The 19,139-nt window shown below is 42.0% G+C and overlaps 1 protein-coding gene across 8 annotated transcripts in view; it reads left to right on the plus strand.

Moving 5' to 3' along the window:
* Positions 1–19,139, plus strand: part of LAMA2 (laminin subunit alpha 2) — a 485,843-nt gene that overhangs the window by 267,808 nt on the left and 198,896 nt on the right. For all 8 annotated transcript variants that reach the window (XM_066614516.1, XM_066614463.1, XM_066614481.1 and 5 more), the window contains exons 13-14: positions 13,590–13,691; positions 15,971–16,182. In XM_066614516.1, coding sequence (XP_066470613.1) covers positions 13,590–13,691; positions 15,971–16,182 — 314 coding nt within the window. The remainder of the gene's footprint in view (positions 1–13,589; positions 13,692–15,970; positions 16,183–19,139) is intronic.

Below are 19,139 nucleotides of genomic sequence, written 5' to 3' on the forward strand. Positions count from 1 at the left end.
CATATTAGCAAAATGTTTTTAATTAATTTAGTTGCTGTTTCAGATTTATGTTTTCAAGTACTGATCCGTATCTGATAATACACAAATTGATAACCAGAAAGCTAGCTGCTTTCCATCCTGCCTTGCCAGTCCCATAAGGCATTCTGATACAGACCTGCCTTTTCCCACCATAATTCAATTCTTTTCAAGTATTGAAAAGAATTGGGCAGGAGGTCTGGTCTAGAGGGTAGAGCCTCCATTTGCCTGAAGATTAACATCCACAAGGTCGCCAGTTCGAGGCTACCGGCACCGTGCGACCTTGAAGCAGCTGGTAAGCTGCAGCTGAGCTGTTCCATCTGCTCGGAGCGTGGGAGGATGGAGGCCAGAATGTTAAACCAGATCGGAGTGTAACAGCTTGAATGTGGTGGTTCTTGAAAGAGAGAACCTTCTTTCAATTTGTAAAAATCCCTGCGTGGATTTAATAAGCCTGCCTGTGTAAACCGCCTTGAATAAAGTCTTGAATAAAGACCAAGAAAGGCGGTATATAAATACTGTATATTATTATTATATTATTATATATTTCCAAGTACTCCGAACGATCTTGGCAAGTGCTCCTGGAGTTGCACATACCTCAGGTTGGGTACACTGGCATAGAGAATGACCAGTGTTAATGCTCTGCCCACTGGTTTTTGTTAGCATGATTGTGCCCAGATACTGAGAAGGCTGTTAATCTAGGATTCAGTTTGTGCAGGAGTAAGCTCTGGAAACCGCTTTCAGTGCCAGAATCCAATAAAGAAAGGTACCCCTGAGCATACTCAAGAGTACCGCTCCTTCATGAGTACGGTTCCCACCCTGTATGACTGCAGGCTTTTGCCCTGCCCCTTCAGTAACAAGGAAACTCAGGGTTTCTTCTCGGGTTTCTCTCACAGGCCTGAGCCCTGGCATCTCTCTATTCCCAAATTAAGAGCTGTGCTAATTCTTGTTGTTAATATTACAAGTGGTTATTGATTAGGCTTGTTCCTCCGATGGTTTTAGAAAATAATTACTCAGGAGTGAGACATCTACAAGCATTTAATTGGTCCAATAATGAAGTCTTTTTCTGGGGCAAGACATCCAGAAGTGAAAAAGGCTGATGGTAATTTTGCTGGCTGTATCCATTTGGAGTTCTCTGAGTAGGGAAAAAAAAAACATGCCTTCCCCATTCCTGTTTGTGCAGACAATGAAATTGTTCTCGTTTAACTTTCTGTACTACAGAACGAACACACACACACATTCTTCCCGAAAGAAGAGTTTGTCTCCCTGCACCCAGGCATCTCCCTGATCTACTACACTCCCTTTTAATTATTGAATTACGGTTTATTAAAAGCAAAGCAACTGCTGCAAAAATCTACTCAGCAGCTGGTGAGCTTGTCCTTTTCAATTTTTCCACTTTCGGGATGAGACAGAGGTTTGGATAATATTTATAATTTTGATGAAGCACTTAGTAGATTTTTAATAACCCTGCAATGAGGAAAACCTGGCATATTCTGCAACAGTGTTACAGCTGTCAGCCTTATTTTTTGCCAGACTGGCTGGTTTCCAGGGGCTAATTCAGGCCTACCCATCACCACTGCGTGTTCAAAGATTGCGCCTATTTCCACCTTGGGAGAATTTGGGACCAAGGTCTAATTACATATTAGATGGGAACATCAGGAATTACCGTTTAGAAATGGCAGTCATGTGTGGAACCAGAAGCTCAAAGTTGTTTCTATGGGTGAATAGCAGTTTTGCTGTTTTTCTCCTTTGATGGATTGTTTTTGTTCTGTCATTGATACTGCTTTATTTATCATTATCATCAAAATGCAATTGCATTTCCTTCTGTAATATAAGAATAATTGAATCTGTGACCGGCAGTGCTTTATAAAAACACCTGTAACATGCACGCACAGGGGACAGTCATGTGCAGGGATCCTGTGCAATTGCCAATGGAACTGCTATGTAATTCGGCAGGGAAAAGAAAATGGTGATGAAGGTAAAAGTACAAAAAATTTACTTCAGTGCTCAAAAACCGACAAGGGGGTTCAAACTGGGCCTGACTGAACTAGCACACTTGCATTTTATACAGCGGATCTTATATGGCTTAAAGTTATGAACAGTGGAGTCCTGGGAAAATCAGTTAGGAGAACAACAAAGAGAGGATCTCCTTAGAAGGAAAAAGGAATGAGTACAATCAGGGAAAATGTTGGTATGGGGAGAAGAGACAGATTAGATGGTCTTCTCAGAGGGAGAAGGGGAGGTTTGGGGGTACAGGGAAAAAGAGAGAAAAGTGGAGAGGTTAAGTGAGAAAGGTGTTGGCAGGTCAGGATGCAGCAAAAGGCTGCAGTAGGAGGAAGTTTCCCTGAATCAAAATCTACAAGTAAGTGGGAGCCTGATTGCAGGTCTCCAACAAAAACAGGAAAATGGTTACACGTACCACGCCACGGCCCCTGAGAGGGGAGTAAAGGGGGTAACTTGTACCCAGCCCAGGGTCAAAAAGGGGAGCCAAAGAATGGGGCCGAGAAATTTCCTGGTATCTTATATTTTCCTATCTCACCTGGACTCGCTGCCTTCATGGGATGCTGGGTGCGCGGTTGCTGCTGCTTCTGAAAGCGTAACAGTATGTGGTGGGCCAAGGAATGCATACATGACACTCCTTAGCACAGTGTAAAATCTAGTAGGAGACTGTCTTACTATAGTAGCTCTTTAGTGTGTAGATCCGCTTGCCATGAAAGAGTGTCTGGCAGCCCAGGGACACAGCTGCTGCAGTAGTATGTTTTGGTGCAAACAGGTCACTTTTCATTTAAGTGTGAGCCTAAATATGATGATGATAATTTTCCACAATGATATAAAAGATTTTAGAGAGACTTAGGAGTGCATTTGGTTTTCCATATTACTGTATCTCGTTGCCAACACTGCATGGGTAGGTAGACCTGGGCTCTGCCTTGAGAAGCCCTTCCTGTCAGCTCTTCACCATCCCAAAGCATACTCCCCCTAGACTTTACTCGCCTGTCAGCAGATGAGAGTAGCAGCAGAGGTGGCCAGGAGAGATTTTTTGTCCCTTTCTCATCTGCTCCACAGTGCACCAGAAACACAGTGGTGCTGGCTGCCCAGGATTTTATACGCTCCATAACCGTAACACATTAATGGCCCAATCCTATCCTTGGCTGGCCTGAGGGCTGCAACAGTCCCAACACAACCTCTGCTGCATCCCAAGGGCCAGTTGGGGCTTGGGCAGCAGCAGCAAAGTAAGTAAAGAATTTTTTAAAATTTACTTCTCTGCCGCTCCCTGGTCCTCAGTGGGCCTACTTGGATCTATACCAACAATTTTGCTGGTATAAATCTGTTAGGCCCAAGAGGACATGTTGCAGTGCTGAAAAAAGTAGAAAAATTTCTGTAACTAAGGGCGTAATGCTGGGTCGCCTTTGGGAACCTCCTTGAGAGTTGGGGAAGCCAGTGTGCCAGTCTCCCCAAGCTGCAGCAAGCCCCAAGACTGGTGAATTTGCACCAGCCAAGTTAGGCTGTAGCGATCTGGAGAGGGCTGGGGGAGGGCGGAACTGGAATGTTCTGAGGCGGTAGGAGGTCAGGTGGCAGATGGGCTGGATCCTAATCCCCCTCCCTGGAGGCCCTGCCTAGTGCTGGCCTGCTTGGATTTGCACCACCTCTTTAGGTGGCTCAGGTCCAAGTAGCTGCATTTGGGTGCTGCTGCATTTCCCAGGGTATGGGGAATTGATTCCCCTTGCCCTGGGTTGCACTGCAGCCAGTCCCAACCTTGCACTGGATAATGGGCAGGCCAGTTGGCCTGCTTTTTCCAGCATGGGTTAGGAATGGGCTGTAAATGATTGTCTATAGAATCAATGATCGCTCCCTAGTGAATGTACACTCTAACTTACTTTTGTTAAAGTGCAGTGTGCAAAATGGGCCTTAGAGCGGGGGTGGGGCGGCACTGTATTAGTTGCATTTTGCAACTTGCATTTTACAAGTTATAAGCTGCATTTGTAATAGCTGGAGAGGAAAGGGGATGCATACATAGGATCACACTCCCTTCTTCTTCCAGGGGCATCTCCAGGTAGGGGTGAAAAAGATCCCTGTCTAAAACCGAGAGAGCTGCCACTACTCTGTATAGACCAGTGTTTCTCAAACTGTGGGTCGGGACCCACTAGGTGGGTCACGAGCCAATTTCAGGTGGGTCTCCATTCATTTCAATATTTTTAATACATTGGACTTGATGCTACCAGGGTATGTGACTGCATCTGGGGAAATGTTACGGCTCTGTATTTTTAACAGGCTGCTATGTACATACTTTGAACAATTAGTAAATGGAACTTACTCCTGAGTAAGTGTGTGTAGGATTGCAGCCTAGGGTTGTTAAAACATTTTCTGCTAGATGATGTCTCTTCCAGTCATGCGATCATTTCTGTTGGGTTCTGACAGATTCTTATTCTAAAAAAGTGGGTCCCAGTGCTAAACATCTGAGAATCACTGGTGTAGACAATACTGACCTTAGGTGGACTAATGGTCTGATTCAGTAGAAGACATTATCGTATGTTCATTTGATCTGCGTGTCTGTGGTTTTAGTACTTTGTTTTGTTTTTTGCTTTATTAAACTGCAAAAGCATTTTGTGAACATGGCAGAGTGTAATATGTGGTTCATTGCTGGGGGAAGTGGGTGGAATACATCCATTATGTTTCTTTAGTGTTACGCTAGCATTAGGATAAGGAGTCTATTATATTTCTCAAAAATAATGTGTTTTTGACTGTGTATGTATAGAACAATAGCCTGTTAGTGCTGGGTCTCAGCAAACAGGATACTCTCTGTGATGCAGAAAAATCCTTAAATGCTTTTTAAAAGAATTACTGAAACTCTTCTATCTTCTCCAAGGAAAGAATTTTCATTATGAAACAAAACAATGAACTTGCCTAAACTGAACAATGAGTCTCATTTTAATTAAAGTTTTGTGCCTTGTTTAAAATGTAGGCGTATCTAGTGGAAAAAAGAATATTCATAATCTTGTTCAAGTCAGTAACCATCACAGTTTAGACAACCCTTGAGAGGGGATATGGGCAAGTGCAGTCTGTGCACTGAACCATGTTTCTCTGTGTGTATTGCCCTTATGAATATTGTTCTGCCTGTACAAAAGGGTGCTGGATGAGGTAAAAAGAGCAGATTTAGTATATAGACTGCTTGCATGCTCCTGCACCACATAAATGACCAAGTTAATGTTCCGGTTTGGCATACCCAGCACGAACCTAGCATAAATATGGCGTTTTAAGTACATGTCTGGTTTAAGAGTCTGGTCCAACAAGAAGCTGACAGAACATACCAAGATCCAGGTCTACTCCAGGAGCTTGTGTTCTGAGTACACTTCTGTACTGCAGCGAGTCATGGACTCTCCGCTCACAACAGGAGAGGAAACTAAACACTTTCCACATGCGCTGCCTCCAGCGCATTCTCGGCATCACCTGGCAGGACAAAGTTCCTAACAACACAGTCCTGGAACGTGCTGGAATCCCTAGCATGTATGCACTGCTGAAACAGAGACGCCTGCGTTGGCTCGGTCATGTTGTGAGAATGGATGATGGCCGGATCCCAAAGGATCTCCTCTATGGAGAACTCGTGCAAGGAAAGCGCCCTACAGGTAGACCACAGCTGCGATACAAGGACATCTTCAAGAGAGATCTGAAGGCCTTAGGGATGGACCTCAACAAGTGGGAAACCCTGGCCTCTGAGCGTTCTGCTTGGAGGCAGGCTGTGCAGCATGGCCTTTCCCAGTTTGAAGAGACACTTGGCCAACAGTCTGAGGCAAAGAGGCAAAGAAGGAAGGCCCATAGCCAGGGAGACAGACCAGGGACAGACTGCACTTGCTCCCGATGTGGAAGGGATTGTCACTCCCGGATTGGCCTTTTCAGCCACACTAGACGATGTCCCAGAACCACCTTTCAGAGCGCGATACCATAGTCTTTCGAGACTGAAGGTTGCCAATACAAGTGCATGTCACAAACAGAAATGTGCTCCTCATATTCTACTTTCAAAGCTAATAATCAAGATATCAATTTCTGGATAGAACAAAATTGAGTTCTCGTGTTGATCGATTAGAACACATTCTGAACCGCAGCCCAGTTCCATCCATCTCCTTTGTCAAGGATGCAGCACATGCTCATGGAGCATGTGCTGCATCCAATAGTGGGGGAGGGGGTAACTAGAGGGCCAACCACAGGCAAGTACAAAACATTTTTACTTATCTCTGAGTAGGCTTCCTGGTGGCCTGTGGTTCTCCTCAGACCCATGGCAGCTGTGTAACTGGCATACATCCAAGGAAAGAGAGAGGGAGTGGGGTGGTTAGAAAAATGGGGGATAGAATCTGGTGCAAGTTGCTGCCACCAGGATCCTCCTCGCCAACCCAACCCTGCCCTCCCTGCCCACAATATTCCTCCCCTGTTGTCTTACTGAGTCAGCACCGCCCCAATGTTGTGGCAGTGGGCACGAGGAGCTGCCCTTGCTCTCTGGTAGTGACACTGAATGGCATGGCAGCGGTATGATGTTCGCACCATCCCTGGGCCTTTTATGACAGCATATAAAAGGCCCATAGGATTGGGCTGTAAATATTATACTTTTTTACTAGGACAGGTCAGTCATTGTAAAAGCTGTCTGAAAACTTTTGGGTTGTACAGAACTATTCATCAAGCTGAATGTTCTACGCTGTAGTTCTATACACATTTTCCTGGGAAAATGTGTATAGAGCCTCATTGAATACAACGGGACTTACTTCTGAGTATGCATTCATAGGATTTGGCTGAAAGTGACATTGAAAAACTGTTGGAAGTTCAGTGACATATAAACTTTTAAAGTGTGTGTGTGTGTGTGTGTGTGTGTGTGTGTGTGTGTGTGTGTGTAATAGCACAATAATCTTCAATATTTATTGATTATTCCTAATACAGCTAGCATGCCTTATTATTATTATTTTTGCCATATGCTACAGTCAGTTTGATGGATGCACCGGTAAGAGTAGCTAAGAGTGTCAGTGACTTTAGAGGAGCTCAAAAAGGATGTGTTCATACTGTTGTTAGGAGTCCTAGAAGGTGTCCACAAATTCCTGAGTTCCACGTTCTTCCATGATTTATCTGGACAGATTTGTATTTCCTCATCTGCAACTATTACAGGACAGAATCTGTGCTGCACATGCCTTGTGTTTGTCTCAATAAGACTATTCTTATAGCAGCTATTGTTTGGTTTCAAACTGGATACACAAAAGCGAAGGAATGCTGCTACTTGCGTTTAAGGACGGCTTCAGAGGGGCCTGAGCTCAGGAGGAAGGAAGCAGTTAGTTCTCACCCATGCACCTTCTGGAAGCATCTTCATGGGGTTAACCAAATGAGGGCGCAATCCTAACCCACTTTCCAGCACCAACATAAGGGGAATGAAGCTCTGAGGTAAGGGAACAAACATTCCCTTACTTTGAGGAGGCTTCCATGAGTGCCACCCAACTGCAGGATGCAGCACCTGTCCCATTGGCACAGCTTTGCCAGTGCTGGAAAGTTGGTTAGGATTTGGGCCCGAGTCCTCCTCGGCAGGAGACAACCAGAAAGAACTCCCAGCCTTCTGTTCCAGAGCTGCCTCCTTTCATTGCTGGCCAGAGTTTTTAAAATCCTCATTGCAAACTGAACATGTGGTATTTTAAAACCCTCATTGCAAACTGAACATGTGGGCAGGAGGTCTGGTCTAGAGGGTAGAGCCTCCATTTGCCTGAAGATAACATCCACAAGGTCGCCAGTTTGAGGCCACCGGCACCGTGCGACCTTGAAGCAGCTGACAAGCTGAGCCGAGCTATTTCCATCTGCTCTGAGCATGGGAGGATGGAGGCCAGATCAGAACGAAACATCTGTATTTGTTGTGGCTCTTGAAAGATAGAGCCTTCTTTCAATTGTAAAAATCCCTCCAGGGATTTAAATTAGCCTGCCTATGTAAACCGCCTTGAATAAAGTCTTGAAGAAAGACCAAGAAAGGCGGTATATAAATACCTGTATTATTATTATTATTTATTATTGGTTCCTTTCTAATTTCTGTAGCTTGGATATAGCATTGGAGTTATGGCAATAGGCGCTGTGGTGATTGGATCAGAAGCCTTCAGCAGCTGCAAGAGCCCTTCTGCAGCTTCCATTGCTGGTTGCTCTGGCCTTTGGGGAGATGTCACTTCTTTGGTCTTGCAGAAATCCTGGACATCAATATTTAAGAGTAACAAGAAGTCCCTGTTTATCTCTCAGCTCAGACACGAAATCATGTTCTGCTTTCAGCAAAGCCACTTTTGTCTTCAATCTCTTATCTGTGATAAGAGAATAAAATGGTACTGCACATGCACTAATGCATACTTGGCCCAAGCTTCTGGGATTTTTTTTTCTTAGGACGTGGAGTCAACTTTGGTTTGCTGTCAACCCCATCCCTTGCCTTTGAGGCATAATGTTTCCTAAAACCTTTCACTTAGCTTATTGCCATGTTGAAGCAATATGAATGGCAGGCATAGACAAGGCCTAAGTAACAGATCTTCAGTAAGTCTGTAATCAGACTGATTTCAAGAGACTTATTTGGAATCAGGTTTCAGTGCAACCCGATAGAAACAATTATCTCTGAGTATCATTAAAGTAATACATTCCTGTCCATAGTAGGAGTGGCAGCATTTTTATTCTTTGCTTTAGGTGCAAAAATATCTGGCAATAAGCAGCGATAATAGTATTGTCTCATAACATGGTAGGTATTACATTCTTCTGGAAAATAGTTATGGGGCAAAACTTTTTAAAAATGTCCTAGTTTTATATACTTATTCAAACAGAACAAGGAAATACTATTTTCCTTTTATTTGTTGCACTAATACAAACTCTGGACAAAGGTCTTATCAAAGGCAGAGAATTCTTTTTAAACTCATGCCTTTTTTAACAAATGGGAACTTCAGCAGCACTAAAATATATAATCGTAGCTGAGAATTTATATTAAAATAAGACCTACATACTTTGTTTCCATGGTAAAAGCTTCATTAGAATTCATTGCTACATCTCTCTATTCACCCTTTTCCCTAAATGCAACAAAAGCATCTAAAATTCTCCTTATGACTTTTCAACCAGTATTTGTTATTTCTAAAAATGCTAATCCAACCTAGGACTGGATTAATGATGGAACATTTCCTTAAAACATAAGCGCGTAAATTAAAGTAAACAGATGTTCCAACATTCCATCTGTGCATTCTGTAGCCCACACAAGACACATACATACTTATTGCCCATCTGTTAAGGTGGCTTGTTCTCCATTCAGTATTCTGTCACAGGTGTCAGTCAGATTGGGGTAGGTTGACAGCCTATTAAACAATAAGATTGCTATTCTATTTTCACAGAGATTTCTTCCTCTTATTGTGCAGTGAACTGTGTAGCATCAGACATGATGGTTCCTTGAGTATTGAAGTAACTTTTTTGTTTGTTTGTTTAAAGCATTGAGAAACAAATCTATATGAATATAAAATTAAGAGACATCGCAATGGGGGCCTATAAAACCAGAAGGAGAATCAAATAAATTTTAATAAGATAATACATGTCCTCAGTCATTTTATTTTTCCAAGATGAGAGCGGGAATGAAGTGTGGCATATAGGCAAAATATAAGGTATGATATTCAGTGTCATGGGCAGTTATGGGCACTATGTGGGCATGGCAACTGAAACTGAATGTAGATAAAATTGGAAGTAAATCTAACTGGAAAACGTTGGGTCTGAAGTGTAGATTGAGAGGATTCAATCCTCCATTATTCCTTACCTGAACTGCCAAACCATGTGCAAAAAGCTCTGCTTCAATTCTTCCTCTCCATGTGGATCCCAATTCCATTCAGCATTTGCACGTCAGCATTTCTTGAAGACAAGCTAATGTTGGATGGAACTGGACGAATGAATGTGGACAGAGTCAGAAAGGACACTCTGCTCCCTGTACCAGAAGACCTTTGGAATCATGAAGAGTTAGTGAGCTTTCACAATTTATTCTATTTGCTTGCCTAGTGTAGCCTGACGTTGGTAAACTCAGCGGTGTCCCTGGCATTACTGTCAGGGGACCACATGGTACTGGGCAGGGAGGCACCATGCAGTGTCCCAGAGTGCTTGGAAAGCTTTCTGAACCTCTGGAGGGCCCTTTAAGCAGTACTTCCAGTTTTCCAGATCTACTCTTTAAGAGCCTTGGAGGCCCAGAAAGCTTTCTGAGTGCTCTGGGATGTTGTGGGAGGCCCCAGAGTGCCCAGGTTAGCGAGGGGGCGCCAATCTTGGGGAGCAGGTACCAGCCTGGGGGGTTCACTCTGCGGTAATAATAATAATAACTTTATTTATATACCCCACCCTTCTCCCCAAAGGGACCCAGGGTGGCTTACAGCAGGTTAAAAACAGATAAAAACGTAATATCACAAACAGATAAAAACATATTAACAAATTGACAGATATCATAAAAACAGTAGTCAGATAAAAAGTCAGGTAAAAAGAGCATAGAGCAGCAGATTATAAAGGAATCAGGCCTGTAAAAAATATTAAAAGATGTAGAAAAGATGTTTTAAAAGGCCATGAAATCAGAAGGCCTGTTTAAACAGAAGGGTCTTCAGGCCTCGCCGAAAAGTCTCAAGAGAGGGAGCCATTCTCAAGTCAAGGGGAAGGGAGTTCCACAACGTTGGTGCCACTACTGAGAAGGCCCTATTTCTGATGTCACCCAGGGTCACCACTGGGTAAACGTGACCAGTTGGCCTATCTGTAAGTTGGCCTCTTAGTAAGGCCTGAACTGCTGCATCCATACTTTGCCTGTCTGCTTTTTTATTTAGCAGGGCCTGAGAAACACAAGTTGCTGCTTAGAGCTGTGCCTATTTAATCTCACTGCGTATCTTAGATAAGGAGAAAGAAGTGTGGGAAAGAAAATGCTTTGTATTTTTAGACCTTTAGTACAATGTTTAGTGCTGCTTCTAGCACAGCGTTTCTAAAACTTTGAGGGAGCTTTACTCCCTCAGTAAGTTCTTGCGGGTAGGGGCTAAGGGGCTGAGGGGGAGTGCTTCGGACTTACTGTGAACAATGTGGGGCTGCAGGAGGTATGATTTTCGTTTTGCAGGAGGTGCTTTGTGCCCGCTTTTATTTCAGATTCCAAGAGTTGGGGAGCACTGCGGAGGGCTGCGCAGGGCTCCCCGCACCTCCTGCAGCCTGCTGCATCCCTACATCATTCACAGTAAGTCCGAAGCACCCCTCCTCACCCCCTTTAGTGATGCGATCCTGGGGATTGCGTTGCTGCCTCCCTTCCCTTCCTCCGCCCCTTAAAGGGATGGGGAAAGCGTTACACGAACTGGTGGGTTGAGAACCACTGTTCTAGCAGCTTCTCTGAGAGTGAGTATATAACCCCCAGAAATGCCAGCACCCCTTTGGATTTCACTGGTGGAAAAGGACTGATCAGGTATGCCCTGGAACCTGCCCCACTGGAATCCTTTTACTGCTATCCAAAATGCACAGCACACTTAAAGGATGTTGTTTTTAAACTTCTTTTTGGCAATGCCTTACCTGTATATGTACCTTACCTGTTTATGTACCCATTATTTTATCTAATGCACATCCTGTACATTAACATATGCTCTGACTCTCTTTGGGATACCCCTGAGACACAGAGTCTGGCTGAACCAACCTCTAATGTTCAGGCGTTTCCCAGGTCTGTGATCTCTGCTGCCTAACATGAAGTCTGTTCATAGCTGGATGGATGGGGGAAGACCAGCTACTACTACTGTAGGTAGTGGAATGCCTGAGTGTGCAAATGAGTCAATTTTAACCCAATAATTTCTTATTGCCTTTTTCAATTATTATATTTCCTTTGAGAAGGTCAAAAATTAGAGTCTCTGAAGGGAAAAAATCCATTGTGATATTTGAATTTTATGACTGAATGTGCAAGAAACAAAGAGCAAAGTGTCAATATTAGCATTGTTGTTAAATTTCTAGTGAGAAAGAAAGAGAGAAAGAGAGAAAGAGAAAGAAAGAGATCCTGATTTGTAGTTGTCTACCAAGATTATGTGCAATCCTGCACAAGTCCCCGTTGAAATGAAATGAAGTTCCCAGTGGATTTTACGGCCGCTGGTGGTGATGGATTTTTTTTTTTGCTGGATTGCTAATGGAAACATTGAAGAATGATAATGAAACACTATAATCTCAAAGGAAACCTAAAGTGACTCACATTGTACTTAAAAAAAAAAAAAAGATTGAAAATGTATAGATTATTGCAGCACTTATTGCAACTGTTAGTTTATTTAGCATCAAACACATACATGGAACTGTAGAGAATTTGTGATCCCACTGTGCAAAACCAGATTTATTTCTCAATAGAATGGGTAGCATCTACCAAAGAAAGCCCTTTCTTTTCATTATTTATGATTTAATGCGTTCAAGCACACTGTGTACAAGGGGGAAAAAACTGCTGCATGATGATGATGATAGTGCATTATTCCCATTGGAACAGACTTGAGAATAATCATTCAGTTCTCCTTACAAAATGGCCACATGGTATGGTCAACAATATGAAGGTGAGGATGTGGACAAAAAGAAATTCTAATCTTAGGATTTATACTGTACTTGTTTGTAATGTATCTTGAATCCCAATCCTATGCATGTCTACTCAGAAGTAAATCCCATTATAGTCAATAGGGCTTACTCCCAAGTAAGTGTGGATAGGATTGCAGCCTTAATTTATTTTTCTGAAAGTACTCTTGTTTTTAGAGCAAGTCGCAAAGCAAAACTGGTACCTTTTGCTGCGGATATTTTTATTTCTGATTTGGTTTTGATGCTTGCCCTAAGTCTATGCTGTCTGCTTGTCTTATCTATTATGATCAGGATCTCCTCCCCCTCCGCAATGTTAATAGTTAATAAACAAAGCATTGCATGCATTACGTATAAAAAATGACTTGAGGTTCTTTGCTTCATATCATATTTGAGGCAGTGAGCAAATCTGAAGTAAAAGCCGGCATTCTTGTAGATGTGCCTGCAGGAGAAAAAAAAAATTATATGTATTGTGGCATTCTTTTCCATTTGATTTGTTAGATTTCTTAGGGGCAGATGAATATTTCCCTTCCATCTGCTTTAGGTTATACTTCATAAGAAAGATGAGGTAGTAGCAGCCTAGTTCTCCAGGCTGGGTGACACTAGCCATGAATCTGAGAAAAGGGGGACGGGTCAGAGGAGCTGCATGCTCCCCCAATTCCTCCAGCTACTTATGGTTTTTGTATTAAGGCTTTATCAAAATAGAATATTGGGAACAAATTGCTAAAGTTATTGTCATACAGCATATTCTATACACCAGACCTTTTGCAGGAAATATGTACGCATGCATAGATTCCAAGCCTGTATCTAGATGCACTACTATAAGAATGGTGGGGAAATATAGAGGGTATGGGGGGGGGGAGCCATTCCTAATGACTTTCCTTGGGGCTCTATATCATCCACATGTCCTTTCACTGCACTCGAAGTCCTTCCCCTTGAAAGCATTGTAATTGGAAAAGAGTAGTACAAAATGGCTAAAGGCGTGCTTTCTGCTATGTGATCAGCATCATTCTTCTTTATCACAGATAACAGCTGCTGGAGGACATCTGAAATTTACCATTTCATATGACCTCACAGGGGAAGAAGATACCGCTGAAGCAATATTTCAACCTGATGTCATCATAGAGGTAGAGTATTACCAAATTTCTTGATGTGCTCTGTAAAAGCGCAACTTGTTCTGTGATGATCTGAGACTATTGTTAGAGGTACACAATCAGCAGAACTCATAAGCCTGAAAAAAGAAGTTAACTACAAAAGCCTCAATTGTGTAATCAATAATTTTTCAGTGCAAGTTGTTTACCTCAAGTTGTTTACATTGTAGTCTAAATTTCAGTGATGGGGAAGACTAAAAAGTCTGGTTGGAACATAATGCATAATTTATTTTAAGGATGGTTTGTTAGGAAGCCAGAATTGGCTCCACAGATGTTCAAGAATTCTGCCTTGTTCTGGTATGATTCTGGTCTTTCTGGGGCCCAGTCCCAGTCCCCCAAGGAACTGGCTGATGCAATCCCAAACTTCTTATCTCTCTCCAACCATTTTGTCATCAACAACACTATTTCTTTCAGTACTGAGTTGAAAACAGCACGTAAACTGATATTCACAAATGCAAGTTACTCGTTTCTGACCTATGTCACACCAAAAAGAGATTAAAAATCTTTATTAACAAGCCATGGCTTGAAAATGAAACATCTTTGAGAAGTTTCCATTTGTTTGATGAGGTGGCTGAGCAGAGAGTCTGCCTATAGTTTCAAAGTGAGGGAGAAGTGTTGGACAACCCAATCCTATAGGGCACTTGATGCAGCAGAACACCTGATCCACTGCTGTAAAAGCTGTTGTAATATCATAAAAGTTTTGCTGCTGTCGTGCTCATCAGGGCCTCTGGCACAAATGGCAACAGGCCTTGTGCATGCTGCAGCTACTCTTAGATGCTGCTCTGAAGGAGGTGGCAGTTTGTGGGAGGTTTGGGGCAGGGAGCGGGCTGGACAGGCAGTGGTTTGGGCAGGTTTGAGGTGGATCTCAGTAGCAGTGCATGCCAGGACCCTATCCCCCTTTTTCTAGTTTGACACACCCCTGTGTCTCCTCTGACTTCTGTCAACAAAACAGTGGATGTAGGTTCAAGGAGTCCCAAAGACAGTGAGGCAGCTAGTGGAGAGGTAAGTAAAAATGATTTTTACTTACTGCTCCCAAACTGTCTGATCCCTTCCCATTGCATGCAGCATGTACTTCTTTGGTGGCACTGCATGCTATGGACTAGCAGGAAATAGGATTGGGCCACAAGTGCAGTTATTGCTAGGCAGACAAAAGAAGACTGTGCCTCGAAGAGAAGTGCACAGTTTAGAATAAGCCTCCTTCCTTGTTTATCTAGGTTGGCATCTCTGTTGATACCAGCACTATAAGAATGGAGCCTCTGAAATGAGCTGGGATTAAGACATTATACTTGGTTCAGGTGTCATGTGAAACCACAGTTAAAATAAACTCCATTTATCAGATCAACTTTAAGTGATGAGTTCGGATAGTGGTTTAATCCTGGTTTGTACATCTGAAAAAAGCATAGCTCGTTGAACATCCTGATTTGGATGATCAAACAAACCATAGTGACATAAAACAAATCATGCTCTGCATTACATCTGAACTGAGCGAATAACTGAGAGTAACAGAACAGATATGTACACATCCAGATATACATTCTTCGACTTAGTTTCAATTTGAAGTGGGACCCAAGAGTAATCATAATGGTAATAAACAGAAGACCTAGGGTGCAATCTTAACCCCTTATGTCAGTGCTTTCCAGCACTGGCATAGCGGTACCAATGGGACGTGTGCTGCATCCTACAGTTGGGTGTCACTCACGGAGGCCTCCTCAAAGTAAGGGAATGTTTGTTCCCTTACCTCAGAGCTGCATTGACCTCATGTCAGTGCTGGGAAACACTGACATAAGGGGTTAGAATTGCGTTGCTAGTTGTGCACAAGTAAACATGTTTTCACTTTAAATGAGATAATTGCAAACAAGGTCCATTATTTCAATAGAAGTTACTTCTAAGTGAGCTTGATATGACCTTAAGTATAATAAATTGATGGGAATACACACTATGTTTACATTGTTGTAGACAGCTACATTGTTGCAATTTTATGTCTTTATCAATGATAATGGGCTTTCTTGGGCATTTTTCAAGATAATGCAAAATGTTGACATGACTTCTAATAGGCTATCTGAATTTTGCATGTTCCATCATTCGCCAAGTTTCCACACAAGTAGTAATATTATTCTAACAATATACATCATGTATATGAAATAGGCCTTGCAGCATACCTTTATACCAAAGTGCTTTGCTCTGTATGATATAGTATCATATGTCACTTCATAAAAAAAAAAGTTTGCATCCATAACATTTATTCTGATTACCAGGGAAATGGCTTGAGAATCAGCACGTCACGCGAGGGAATTCACTTGACCCCATTTGAAGATCACACTGAAGAAGTGGTGCTGAAGCAAGACTTATTTATGCTGCATGACACTGATTCCCCAGTCAGCAAAAGGGAATTCATGACTGTGCTGGCAAATATAAAGAGACTCCTTATAAGAGCCACATACAGCAATGGGATGAATGCCATCTACAGGTAATAGTTGAAACTACATTTTCTGTTGGCAGTACGGTGAGATATTTTCTTTGTTCAGAGCTGAAGTTCAGTCAGAAAGGTTGATCATAGTTGTTTTCAATTACATCTCCTGTCTTCATTTAGTTTCAGATTTTTTAAATTATAATCATAGTTTGTTTGCTTTCAGTGGCAAATACAGCACTGAAGAAATTTTATACATGCCTAGAAAACCATGGGTTTTAAAAAAATTATTTAGACTCAAATTAGCCAATCCCTAGCCCAGATATATTTCAGATTAATTTTTTCTGAAACCTTCCTATAGCATAAACAATGTGTTCATTATGAATAACTGTGCATTCGTCTTGTGATTTGTGAGTACCAGAATTGACATCATAAGGAAAATATCTTCCTATGTTCAGCATTTGTCTTTGCAGACAAACACATGTTCCTGGGGAGGCTTTCATGTATTTGCTCTACTTGGCCTGTGCTGTATCCAGCACTAGTTGGAATTCGACTGGAAGTCTCCTTGGAGTGATATTTTTTCCCTTATCCCAAGAAATGCCCCAGCCAGCCCTGTGGGGCTACTCAGATCTCCACCAGCTTTTTAGCTGGCGAATGTCCGAGCAGTCCATACAGGACTGCCTGACCTTGGAAGGGGTTTAGGATATGGTGGAGGAGGCAGCTGCCAATCCATCCCCCTCCTGGGCCAGATCTTACCCCCCCCATTCTACCTCCCCCTCCCCAAGACATATTAAAGAAAAACAGGATGTTAAAGTTTGCTTCTATTTCAGTGTTTCTCAGTGTTTGTCCTCCACTGTACCATTTCACATGGTCCACCTGTTTGAAGTACCACCAGAAGTAACTGGCAGTGACATAATTGCCACTTACTCCTGAATTGGGAGGCCAGTTGTGATGCAACAAACACTGGTAAGAAGCTCAGGATGGATGGGAAGGCTTTTCTGAGCATAGAAAATCATGCGTGGTAGCCTCCTACTGCTGTTTGTTATGTCATGTTCCTGGCCTTACTGCTGGGTGTCAGGTATCCAGGGGTCCCACAAGTATCACCAGACACCACTTCAAGTACCATTGGTGGTACCTGTACCCACTGGTTGAGAATCACTGTTCTATTCTATATGGGACCCTTTTATATAATTTTGAATTAGACATAGTTTTCATAACCTAGAAATGTATTTGATGGGGAGAGTCTTGCTGCAGTATCAACATGAAAGTGCTGGAGTTAATATTTAACTCCTTGGAGCATCCTAACTTCAATCATTGCTGTGAATATTGCTTATAATATGGGCAGGCAAAGCAACAAAAGAAACATTTGAAAACCAACTGATAACAGAGATGCATATTGGAAATGTAAGGAGAGGAAATAAAAACAGCTGGGCTGGAGGACAGTGTTACGCTTATTGCTATATTTTGCTTTTCGTTAGACTTTTTGCTGTGATTTTAGGATCTCTTCTGTTTTAGCGGCAGTTAGGCAGTGATCTGAGCAATAAACTTCCTAGTACTTTCATGGTCAACTCAATCAAAGGTCGCTTTGACCCATGTAGCATCAAGAAATATAAATCTGTTCGCCAGTTCTCAGAATTCAACCCCGAATGAAAATTGGCACTATTCACAGACTACAACTGTGAAATAATGTTGTGTGAAATGTAGATGTTGTAACCCAAAGGCTGTCCACTAGTCTTGCATAGTGGCGATTGTATCATTTTGTTTCTTTAATCTCAGGAAACGACGATTAATGTAATACCAGGTCATAAACTGTGCAGTTCTTGCTTCAAATTCCGCATCTCTTTTAGTCTTGTTTGCATTTAGAAGTCAACAGCAGACTGCCATACTAGTAATCATATTGCATATATTTGGTCTGGATGCTGGGATTTCTCAAGTATCTCCAGGATCCTGTGTCCTATTACTGCCAGCATTACGCGCTTTAATGTCTGCAGAATGGCACAGAGGAATAGAAATTACTACATTGAAGTGGGGAAAAATTGCACTGCAGCTTTTTTTTCAATGAATAAAAATTGTAAAACACATTAAAATACCATTTACCAAATAGCAGAACCTAATGAAAATTGGAACTGTTCAGTGAATACAAATGTGGAATAATACTGAGTGAAATGTTCTGTGTGTAACAGTTTCTCATTGTTTCAAATTATATTACACAGCACTAGTAAGAGACAATCTGTGGCTCAATAGGCAAACAGAATAATAAGAACGCTGGCAAATCTGGTTGTATTTATGAATCTTACATTCTTTGATTTACTCTAGGCTTTTAAATATCTTAATAATTCTTTAAGTGCACTCTTATGCATGTTTCTTTTTAAAAAGTCCCATTATGTTCAACAGGATTTACTCCTAAGTAAATATGTATAGAATTATAGCCTAGAAAGTGTTTTGCCTGTTTTTAAATCTAATTCTGCAATGAAATTGTATCGCACAGAGAAAATTGAAAAGATGGAAAGGGAATTTTTCAGAATCCCTGTATTTTTCTAAGGTTTGATTTTATTTAAGAGATTCTATTTCATTCTTAATTGATATCAGTTTGACAGTTTGCAGGAAGTAAACAGAAATGTCACAAATCATATCCAGTTCAGGTGGAGTCTGTTTATCCACAGATTTTATCGCAAGGGAAACCGGAAGTAACATTTTTTTTTCCAGCCATAACAGCCATTCTGAAGCCCACAGAGGCTGCAGGTGGATGAACTCGGCCTCTACAGGTTTCAGAAAGCCCTTTGGATGTGACTGGAGCACAACTGTTTTTGGTATCTGCAGGCGGTCCAAAGACAGATCCCTCGTGGAGACCGAGGCCCCACCTGTAGATTAATTTTGGGGAGGGGGAAACCTTTTTCACTTTTTTTGGTCTTCTCTGTTTTTTCTCATGTATGCTTATGGTGACTATATCCTATCATGATACTGTGGACTAAAGAAACTAATGGCTCAATTTTGTCCTTTGGAAACGCCAGCATACT

Source organism: Tiliqua scincoides, chromosome 1 (genome assembly GCF_035046505.1).
Source record: "Tiliqua scincoides isolate rTilSci1 chromosome 1, rTilSci1.hap2, whole genome shotgun sequence".
Classification (NCBI taxonomy): domain Eukaryota; kingdom Metazoa; phylum Chordata; class Lepidosauria; order Squamata; family Scincidae; genus Tiliqua; species Tiliqua scincoides.